Source organism: Corvus cornix, chromosome 3, assembly GCF_000738735.6.
Source record: "Corvus cornix cornix isolate S_Up_H32 chromosome 3, ASM73873v5, whole genome shotgun sequence".
NCBI classification, from domain to species: Eukaryota; Metazoa; Chordata; class Aves; order Passeriformes; family Corvidae; genus Corvus; species Corvus cornix.
Window position 1 is genome coordinate 64,813,438 of NC_047056.1, and position 11,343 is coordinate 64,824,780.

Here is an 11,343-nt window from a genome sequence, read left to right on the forward strand (position 1 = left end):
AGGAACTAGTTATCTCCTGGCTCTGTTGCAGGTTGGATAAAGCCCCAGGTATTTCTGCCTTAAAGTTGTTGCTCCAATACCATCTCCACAGCAAACACCCTGTTTCAAAGTAGTGTGGTCCTGAGTGAATGTAGTAATCCACCATCCTTACTGTCATTTTCATTGCCAGAAGTTATTTAGGGTTAAGTAGCATTTTCTGGATTTGTTTTTGAATAAAGAGTTGTTCTAAATATAATCATCTTAAATTCTCTCTACTCCTTCATTATACTGCATGATACCAGAGAGTTATTAGAAAACAGAATAAGAAAAATTAAGAGAGTAACAATACTTGTAGCCTTGTTAAATAGGTCAGTTATAAAGAAAAAAAGATTAATTAGTATTTTTAAATATAGTAGTGATAAGATATCCAGTACCAAGGTATTGGATAGCAGTGTATTTAAAGAAGTTATGGCTCATATATAGGCATGTGGGTACCACCTTTCTAATACAAACACCTGTCTAAGGTAAAGAAAAGCTACAAAGTTTATTGAATAGTCTCACTGTATATATCTTCTCCAGTTCCAGCATCTTTTTTACCCTTTTATATACACTCTTCATTGGATCTTTTTTCTCCTTCAAAAATATGTCTCCTTCAAAATATAGGACATTCCTGCGGGCAGAAAAGAAATTGTATTTTTAGGTGGCCCGTGTACTCCTTTTTATTGTGAAATAGGAATCAGTCATCTGTTTTACACCTTTTAACTGAATACAGAGTTTGGAAACTAGCTACAGAAAAACACATTGTTATTGTTACAGCTAAATTATGGCATGTTAAGTCCTGGCTTTCTGTCTACTCCTGTGTAACAGACAAAGCTTTTTCAGAGAGGTAGCAAAGAAAAATATGACTGCTGCAAAAAAGAAATTCAGTCAGAGCCCAATTTCAGTGGTTTCCCATTGGAAAATTAAATAATTGCAAAGAGAAGCCATACAACTTACACAGAAAATGGAGAGTTGCCTTTCCTTTTTTTGAGGGGACTTGCAGGAGGTAAGAAAAAGACTGATCTTTAGTATGGTGTACAATTATGTCACAATCATTTTAAGTACCAAAATATGACCAGGAAAGGTATAGGTAATACAATTTCCAAAGGCTGAGAGGTTGGGAGAGAAAGGCTATTGTTACTCCTATTAAAAAGAGGAAAAAGAGTATAAGTTAAAGTCCATATCTTTAAATGTCTTTAAATCCATGTCTTTAAATCCTTATAGCTTTCCTTCTGAAAGCTGGTTTGTGTTCACTTTTTATTCACTTATTATTTTTCTTCGCTTCCTAAATGTAAAATTAGACAGGTGTGCCCATGTCTTTTTTTAAAGAGTTTTCTATCTAGAGCTTTACCAAGTTTTCATCTCTTTATCAAAAAAATTGTGGCAATTGTTTTTGGCTAATTTTATTATCAAAAAAAGAAAAACTGTCAAATTATTAATTTTATTAATCCCACTTGTTTGGGTGTTTTCTTCCCTGCTTCAGGCACTGGAAAAACACTGCAGAGTAGATGGTGGCTATTCTGGCATTAGAGATGTTTATAACAATCACGAAAGCCATGACGATGTGCAGCAAAGTTTCTTCCTTTCAGAGACACTCAAGTAAGTTAAGAAAGTTGACTTTCATTAATGTGAAGTAGTTCTATGTATCATCCTTACAGATAAGTATTTATCATTACTACCCTTAGCACTCACATAACAAAATCTGAGTGAAATAGCAGAGCTCTTCTTAGGTGACAGGAGGCCAAATTGCCTTTTATTTTCTCCCAATCTGTGTCAATAAATTAAATTCCCTGACTTCTGGAAATTATCTTTATTTCTTATAAAGGTACTTGATAGTTTTTGCCAAATTGCATCTCATATCTTTGATAGGATCTAATTATATGTGCCAGCACTAATCAAATTGACTAGACAGAGAACTTACCAGACTTATATTGCATACTTTTCATTTTAAAACTATAGAAAAAAAAGAAAAAAAATCAACTTCCATGGAAAGCTTGCAGGGTCTGTTAAGAGAGAAAACCAAAAGCTTTCATTATCTATCATCATCTTCATTAACGAGGTCAAAGTTTTGTCTTGATCTCTTCAGTTCTGGGTTGGTTTTTTTTTTTGCTGTGCAAGAAAAAATCAGTCATGCCATCTCAACAGGAAGTTTAATACTCAGGTAAATGAAATATGAATTATGTTTTCCTGAAAATAACTTCCCTGATGTGGTCTCATTTCCTGCTTTTTTTTCTTGCCAGGTACCTGTACTTGCTGTTTTCTGAAGATGATCTTCTTCCATTTGAGCACTGGGTCTTCAACACAGAGGCTCATCCTTTCCCTGTTCTTCGCAAAGATGATGGGAATAAAGAAGAAAACCAGAAATAGATGAAGATTAATTTATACTTTTTTCATTCCTTTTGTTTCCAGGACTTGGGCACATGATTTGGTTTTAAATTCCTGAGTTAAATTTTTAAATCAAGTGTTTTGCAGTCTATTTTCTTTAACAGTAAATATTTATGAATGGACCCAGTTAATTATGATAAAACCTCAATCTTCTAATTCAGATTAATAACTTCTTAGAAGTGAAATAGGATATCTTCCCAGATTCTGTTAGGCTGCAGTGTCATTTTGGCCTAAAAGAGCAGAGGGTCTGCATGTTACTAGTTTCCTGTTATGCTTTTAATTTGACTGCAAAATTCTTTTCTCCTCTGTGAGGAGATGTATGCTTTAAGCTGTAATATTTTGCCATGTTGCAAAAAGCCATATTGAATTAAGTATAAAGAGCTTTTTCCTTCTATTTTTTTCTTTTGTTTGTTTGTTTGTTGGTTTTTTGTTGTTCTATGTTAAGTTGTTTTGTGTGTCATCCAGGACAAATCTTGTGACTGTGACAGCCTCTTCTTATGCGGGTCTATCATTACTTGGTAAAGTATCTGATGTATTTCATTGTCAATGAAGTCTACATAGGGGTATTCTCATCTCATGCAGACACACCTCTGAAACTGCAGTATAAGTTGAAGTTAGATTAAGCTAGTTTCTATGGATTTAGCACATTAGTTAGCAGACCTTAGTTTTCAGGTTTTGATTAGAATATTGTAATAGAAGAAATTGTTTCCTCCCTTTTCTAAGTGGTGTTATTCCTATGTAAACTTTAGTCAAGCTACTATGGAATAAAATAAGGTAGCCATTTCATATTAAGAAAGGGACTATTAACCTTCTTTATATATCTAGTCCAGTAGTTTTCATTTGGTTGGTTGGCAAAAAAATAATGACATTTTCCTGGAAGCTGAGAATTATATCAGATACAATTTGTTGGTTTTTCTGTTACTTTCGTAAAGATTTAGGTGGGTTCAGACTTGACACCAGGCTTGATAGCTAATTGTCACAAAGCAGTTTAATGTATCTGTATGAATAAAGGTAGACGTTCAGATGCCTTGAAGAAAACCTGCCTCCTCAAAAAAGATAAGTCATTCAGAGAGGAAGTTATCCTGAATTGAACTAAAACTTTCTGACAACACTGTCTTGTTTAAAGTAACGGAAATGCAATGTGCTTAAAAAATATTCCCTAGAGTAGAGGCCTGGCTTACTAAGAAAGGTAAGAGCTTTGCCAAAAATGTTTTGCTCTGTGGCATCGCCAAAGGGAAAAAGAAATGAGGCATGATTAATTCCTGTTTCTACTTGGTTTGAAGTGGTTTACATGATTTTTGAGTCTACCTGTGTTTTTATTTAGTGATGGGATGACTTCCATACATTTCAGGTAGGAAACACCTGGCTTCCCATTCTGAGAAAGAACATATTCATTGATTGGACTGCAGTGAAACAAATCTGGTTCTGAATAGTGACCATCTTGAATGGTATTTAGTAAGATAGCTCACATGTCCAGCATTGCTAATCACAGCTGAGGGAACACATTTGTTTAGGCTTTACAGAGTTACCTTTTTTTTTTTTTAAATCTTCACTTTTTTTTCTATACTGATAGAAATATGAAGTGGACATTTTCTTAAGTAGAAGCCAAAAATAACTAATTACATTTTTATATATAGCAGCTGGAAGCTGACCCATAGAGTTTGCCCTTGAGTCAGTGAAGACAGCTCAGCCTGTCTGCCTCCCCTGCTGACAGAGGAGATGGCACATGCCACAGGAGCTGCCAAAGACGTTGGTGTAGGGGGCAAGGCAAGGACCTGCTGATGCTCCAGCACAGGCTTGGCAGAGCTGAGCATTCCTAGATGGGATTTACTGGGGCAGCCTGGTGAGCCTGGGCCACCCAGCACTGGGAGAATGGATAGAAATGGACTGGCAGGTAAAAGCCTGCTTACACAGAGCCAGCACAGCAGCTCACAACTTTTTGCTTTACTGGGGTTTTTTTATTATTTTCTTTTTTTAAATATGGATTCCCTTATGTTACAGCAGGTTTCTGAAATAAACCAAGCAAGGATGAAGTCTTGGCTCTCTCCTCTTTTCTAAACAGAAATTCTGCTGATTTTGATTCTCCAGAATTTGTAACATTGGAGGACTATACTTCCTTGTATTTCTTTATAAAAAGTATTTATAAGGGAGATTTTTTTTCCACCACAAAGAAGTTATAGCTGTGAATAAAACCAAAATTTTGCTTCTTTTTAACATGTAACAATAATTACTTTTCTCTCAGTTATGTTTATTGGGTCACCTGCTGCTGCTGCCTCCCACCTGCATGTGCTGTTCAGACCTCATAACTGCAAAAACTCAGAAACAGTCTTTGAGAAGTGTGTTTTCTAAGCCACTTTCTACATGGTTTTCTTAAGCAAGGTTTGCTTACCCCCAGCTGTCTGTAGTGATCTTGCTGGGACATAGTGAGTTGAAGGGAAGAGTAGAGAACCAGACAGCTCTTCTCCATGTTTCAGAAAGCAGGCTCCAATCACACAGCTCTGTGTGTATTGGGTCTTATGGACTTAAATATGAGCATCATGGCTGTTTCCTTGTAATACAGACATTTCATATGAGTTTTTCTTAGTGTGGGAGTTAGGGTGATTTGAAAGAGCACAAATTTGATGTGACTGGTATTGGTATTCAGGTTGTATGTACAAACTGCACTATACTGTACTTTTTGTAAACTAATGTAAGTAGACAAGAAGATTGTACAACATGTAGATCTGCCAACTGTAAGAAAAAACTTTTCATAAACTGAGAATATATCAATTTTTCTTTTTTTTTTTTAAATAACCCCAAAACACCAAAGTTAGAGCAATCATTTTGGAACAGTCCATATTTACCACTGCTCATTAGATCAGCAAGATAACATGCATTTTAATTCCCATTCACTTAACTAACTTCACGGAAGTGGCTAGTGATGGTGACTTTGTGTTCCCAGTCATTTGTAAGTGCAAAAGAAATTGCTTATTTTTGGGGGGGGAGGGGAGAAGACAGGGATATGGACAGATTATCTTATTGCATAAAGACTGCCCACACTTCTTCCATTTACTTGCAGCATAATAATGCATTTAAATCTGCATATGTTGAGTCCCACTTTAACTGGCACCAACATTGTTTCACAAGGAAAAAAAGTTTTTGATTGTGAGATAAGTATTGCATATGTGTTAGTTATACACAAATTTTTGCAATGCCCAATGGCTCACTGTTTCTATGGTGACTTCATACATATCCATTTTTATCATGTATTTAAATTGGTTTTGATTTGTACATATTCCGTTTAGTCTTTTCATCTTTATATAAATTGAAATTATGGAATACATAATAGATCAAGATGCTTAATTTTTAAGAACTTATATTTGTAAAAATTTCTCTATTGTGAATAAAGTCTTTTAATATATCTGTTCAACTGGTTATAGTTTTTCTTATATGTGTTGGAGAAGTAACTACAGGATTCTGCTGCATATTCTGGTTTGGCTGCTATACTCACAAATTTTTGTCAGTACTCTGTGTACTTGTTAAGATGCTGTTCTTAATTAATGTCAGTGTATAGAATTTCTACCACTGAAATAAGTTTCTAGGAATTTTTGTCAACAAAATTCAGCATATTAAATGTATTTTGGTAGAAAGTGAGCCTGCTAATGAAAAGAGAGAAGCTGGGAATTGGGAGGTGGCAGGCAATAAACAGTGAAGGTCGGTCACTACAATTCATGTTCTGCACAATACAAGTGGGCAAAGCTGAATGGCATTTAGGAGCAAACAGCTCAGTGGCGATGACAAGGCTGTCACAGTGTCCAGTGTTACATGACCATGTAATGAAATCCTGTTGTTAGCCCATGCTCCAGAGGAGAGGGAAACAGTTGTCATAGGAACTGTAACTATATTTTGTTTCAGAAGGACATTAAGATTTCCAATCTCAATATTGAAATAACAGCTACACCTCCTGGATAACCTTGTTTTCTCTGTTTAGTAGAAAGCCTCCTCCCAAGACGATACTGAAATAAACTGCTGTGGTTTTACAGAACAGTCTCAGTAGTATCAATTTCTGTCAAAGGACTTACTCATTAGACCTGCTTAAATAATTTTTGAGGGTAGCTCTGACATTTTGTCAGCAGTTGGGGTTGTGCAGCTGCACAGTACAGTCCTTGGGGCAGTCAGCAGACAGTGCCCTCCTGCACTGGCTCCAGGACTGGACAAAGTGCTACATACAAGGCAAACTTGAACTAATGCAAACCTTCCTGGAGACTGTGATGCAGAAGAGATGTAAATGCAAGCCTGGATTAGAATTTCAACCAATTCAGTCTCCTTAATTGGATGCTTGGTGTGGTTTGTTTTCTGCAGGGAAAAAGGGGACTAGGACTGAGTTGACAATTAGTCAAGACAAACAGGATTTACCCCATTTGCATTGCCCTATGGCCTTGCTCTATCACAAGAGGAACTCAGCACTCACGTGACAGCATCTGCTATGGAAACAGCCCTTCATCTGATCCGCCTTAATCTTGGGATTAGTCTGTCCTGGTTGATCTCAAATGCAGGAGGAGAGATTATACATCAAAAAGCAAACTGCCAAACCCAGGAAATGGTCACTGAGACTCAGAGTTCCACTCTGCATACTGCAAGAAGAGATAAATCATGAGGTTTTGCTCTCTCCTGGGTTTATGCATTCATACATGCAGAGAGCGGTGGATGGAAAAAGTCCCCCATCTGCAGAATCCAGCTAGAGCCCAGCAGGCTCTTAGCATTCAGCATTATTCAAAACCCTCATGTCTCAGGTATCTGCTCCTCTATCTGCACCAGCTCTCACTCACCTTGTAAATTCACCATAATAAACCCTCCCACTGGGAACCCCCCTAAAACTTTCACACTCTCTCCAAACTCAGTGCACATTTTGTGGCCAAGGTGTGGAAGGTTGTTTGCCTTCTACCTTCCCACACTGGCATTTTACAGGCCCCCTCTCATTATTAATATTTTATCCCTTCATTCCAATTGTGTGTTGCTTTCACATCAAAGTAGTACAGAGCTATTATTAGTCTTGAGCACCTCCAGTTAAAGAAAAACCACCAGTTGGCAGTGTGGTTTTAATGTACTGTAACATTCCTCTCCAAAAAAAAATACTATTGTCCATGTCTTACTTTAATCCCAAACCTGAACATTTGTCACTAAAATAGAAAAAGTGAGAGAACATGCAAACTCTATTTGTGTTTATATATTTACAGATCTAAGCAAACCTTACAACTATCCACTTCTGCCATAGGATTTGATAGACTGTAATATAGTTCTCAGTATCTAATTCTCACCTCTCTGTGTTCCAAAGCAAAAAATGAGGAGGCAACAGGGTCACACTGAAGTATATGAATATTTTCCATTAAAGCATTAATTGGCTGGTCACAGTTGCAATTTGCTTGGGCAATCTTCCATCTTTATGTGCAGGGTATCACCAAAATGGGCTAACAGAGAAAAATTTCTTGCATCAATGAACATTTTTCTTTCTAAAAATAACTTCTATACCAAGAAAACCAGCTCCATTTTAAGTTAGTGGCAAAATTGTTCACTTTAGCAAAGTCAATTTTTCACTCAGAGAAAATGATTTAATAGAATTTTACATGGAGACTTATGGAGTGGATACAGCTTAAGGAAGGCTTGAGGAAAAGGCAGCAGACATGCTACGTTTCTCTTTTCCTTCTTTTATTTTTTAATATCCTACAGATTATCTGTTTCTGAAGTATGGTTTAGACAATAAACACCATGTCTGAATTTATTCTCACTAAGCAAACTCTCCATCTTCTTATCAGAGCTGTTTTTCCCAGTGACAACAAATCAGTGACTGATTCAACTGATGCCTGGCTTCTTTAATTAAAGTGTGCATGTCCTGACATGAATAGCTTCAACAATATTTGAAGCTTTCTTTATCATTCTAAAATGTTTTAATATATTACATATATACCACTCTGTTTCCAACACTGGCTTCCAATACACACAAAGCCAAATCTCCAGCTTTCATAATTTGCATACAAAATCCTGCAGCCTCTTTCCATTTCTCAGCAAAAATTTGGCAGCCAGACACAGTAGCGAGTTCCCATTTTGTGGGACTCCATTAATTTTATGAAATATTCTGATGACTACTTACAAGCATGACATGAATATTATGTTAAAATAGAGGTACACTTGTCAAACAAGAGACCATTTTGAGATGCATTATTAATAACGACCAGTTATACTCTATAGTGCCATAAAGGCAAAGCAAGTTATGTAGACACATTCTCTTCGTGAAAGATTTACCTTTATTGTAAAAATTAAGTCACTGGGCAATTATTCAAACATGAAAAGGGCATAGAGAGATCAGTGGTGAAAAGAGTAGGGCAAAATGGGTCACTGAAAGCATTGGGTTGAAAGGAAGATGGTGAAGAGACAATGACATAACTTATAAACAGGAACTGCTACACCAGGCAAGATGATCCATGAGAACAGTAAGGTACTTCAGAATGGAGGAAGAAAAGGAATCAGAGATAATGGGCATGTTTCACAAACTGGGCACTTCAAAAGAATCATCTTCAGACAGGCCAAGAATTGAAAAACAGCACTTCCTTTCAAGGACTGAGGCTCACAGAACAGACATGCTACAGAGGGAAGCTGTAGTGTGCCTGTTCTGCATCTGCAGGGGCACTAGCTTTGAAAACCATACATTGAAATCAGTCACTGGAAACATTTACTACAGCCAGAAATGAAAAAATTAAAAAACCATTCCCCAAGTATTGCCCTGCACTGCAGGATGGCCTCCTGTCCTCTCACAACTCCAAAATTCCCCTGCCTCATCATGGTGTATTTATGTATCTCTATGCTTCCCCATGGTACAGGAGGCTAGAGGATGGCTGAACACCTGCCTGCCCATGGGCAGCAGTGAATTAATTCCTTGTTTTGCTTTGCTTGTGTGCACAGCTTCTGCTTTCCCTATTAAAGGGTCTTTATCTCAACCCACAAGTTTTCTGGCTTTCACTCTTCAATTCTCTCCTTGATCCTGCTGGTGGGGGAATGAGGGAGCAGCTGCCTGGGGTAAACCACAACACCAGGAAAAGTTGCAATTACTTGTGCATAGCTTTCCTTTCCTGGCTTATTAACACTCTGTCCTTAGCTTCTACACTTCACATTCACTTGAACCCCTCACTGGATTTACCCTTTTGCTGGGAGGTAGGAATCTAAAGGCATTCTTCAAGTAAATCACCTAGAGATGCACACAGACCTTTAAAGGTTAGGAGAGATGGAGATTTTCCTGAACTCACACAGCTCGTCCCTGCCTACCCAGACCTCAAGCATTTGTACATCTTCCTAAATTTGAATCGGCTTTTTTAAAATCCTGGTGGCAAATCCCAGCCCAGGCTGCAAAGCACAAGGATTAGCACTCAGGCTCGAGCGATCACTGGGGACTTCAGCAAGTCCCAGGCTGAAGTTGTTTGTAATGTTTAGCCAAGAGCCCCAAATTGCTGTAAACAACAGTATTCACAGATCTGCAGCATGATGAGCCCATTAAAAGCCCAGAAGTAGCATGTGTGGTAGTACTGACACAACGGAGTAATTTAGGGGAATGTTATAAAGAGGCACAAAGTATCTTACTGTCTCCAGTTACCAGCCATAATGTGTAAATAATTCATTAGGAAAGGGCAGCCTGCACATCATCACCACTCAGAGGAACCAGAAAGCCCACAAAAATGAAAAGAGAAACATAATCATTATATTAATTACTGATAATGTAAGGTTTAGCAGCTCCATTTCATATTATAATAGCCCAGCTTCAAAAGGACTGATGCAAACACTTCTTAGGAAACAAAACGCCAGCAGAAATAAGCCAGTCTCCTTGCTTAGCTTTCCTAAGAGCCTAAAAATGCTGAAAGTCACTAGGTTAGGCAAAAATAGACATTTTGTGGGGTTTAATCCATTCACACCAATAAACAAACATTACCCACACTGCGGAACCAGTGCACTTTCACTAGTCCCATAGATTTTTATAAAGCATGCACTTGAACTTTTGAAAGCCAGAGGCCATCTCAGAGCCAATCCAGAACTCCTCTCTTGCTCCACCTTCAAAAATAAAACCCACACCACCACTCCTGTCTTTCTTCTCCACAGTGGCAGAACAAGGTGCTCCTCCAAAATTAGCTGTGCAACATCTTCAGCTCTTTTCATGCCTTTTTTTTTTTTTTCCTAACATCTTCCTTGCCCAAGTCTTTCATTTCAGGCCATCTCCAGACTTTGAGAGGGAGGTGCTGTTCAGCCCACACCACAGAGCAGAGCCCTGACCATCCCTTTACTCAGGGACTTTCACAACATTTTCACTAGTAACAAGGGGAAATTTTTTCTTGCCTGTTTTACTCAATCTCCTTTTTGCTTTGCATTTTCAATAAGGAAGCCATGGAAGGAAGTTCCCAGGCACATTTCATTTGTGCCTTCAGTCTAGCTTACTTGTCCAACGGGGTAGATACCTTAGAAGATAATGTACTTCATCCGAGTCTCATAATGCCTGCTCCCACAGGCCCTAATCTTTTTATCTTATTATTATATAACTTTAAAACCAAAGGATATTTGCTTTTCTTTCAGGATTACTTTCCACTCTGTCCCCAGGAAAGATGTGAAGACTGAAATGCACTTATGGAGCAAATCTATCAGCCACACAAGAAGGAGAGGAGGAAATGCTCTTATTCAAACATGGCAATAGAGCAGCACCACACCAGAGTCCTATTTTCTGGTGCCTCACTTGGGGAGAACAAATCCCTCTACAAACTAGCCAAGAATTAGATCTGTATTTACAGGAGGCAGCATGTACACCAGGCACACTAAATGACTCACCCGAGGTTACAGAGCCAGGCAGTCAAACCCCCTCAGCACAGCTGCCAATTCTCAACTCCACTCAGCTTTCCAGCTGCTAAACAATAATCTTTTTCCCATCCC

General features: G+C 38.0%; 1 protein-coding gene across 1 annotated transcript in view; it reads left to right on the plus strand.

Moving 5' to 3' along the window:
• Positions 1-6,424, plus strand: part of MAN1A1 (mannosidase alpha class 1A member 1) — a 142,163-nt gene extending 135,739 nt beyond the window's left edge. The window contains 2 exon segments of the mRNA XM_039569082.1: positions 1,502-1,617; positions 2,259-6,424. Coding sequence (XP_039425016.1) covers positions 1,502-1,617; positions 2,259-2,385 — 243 coding nt within the window. The 3' untranslated portion in view covers positions 2,386-6,424.
• The last annotated feature ends 4,919 nt before the right edge of the window (positions 6,425-11,343 follow it).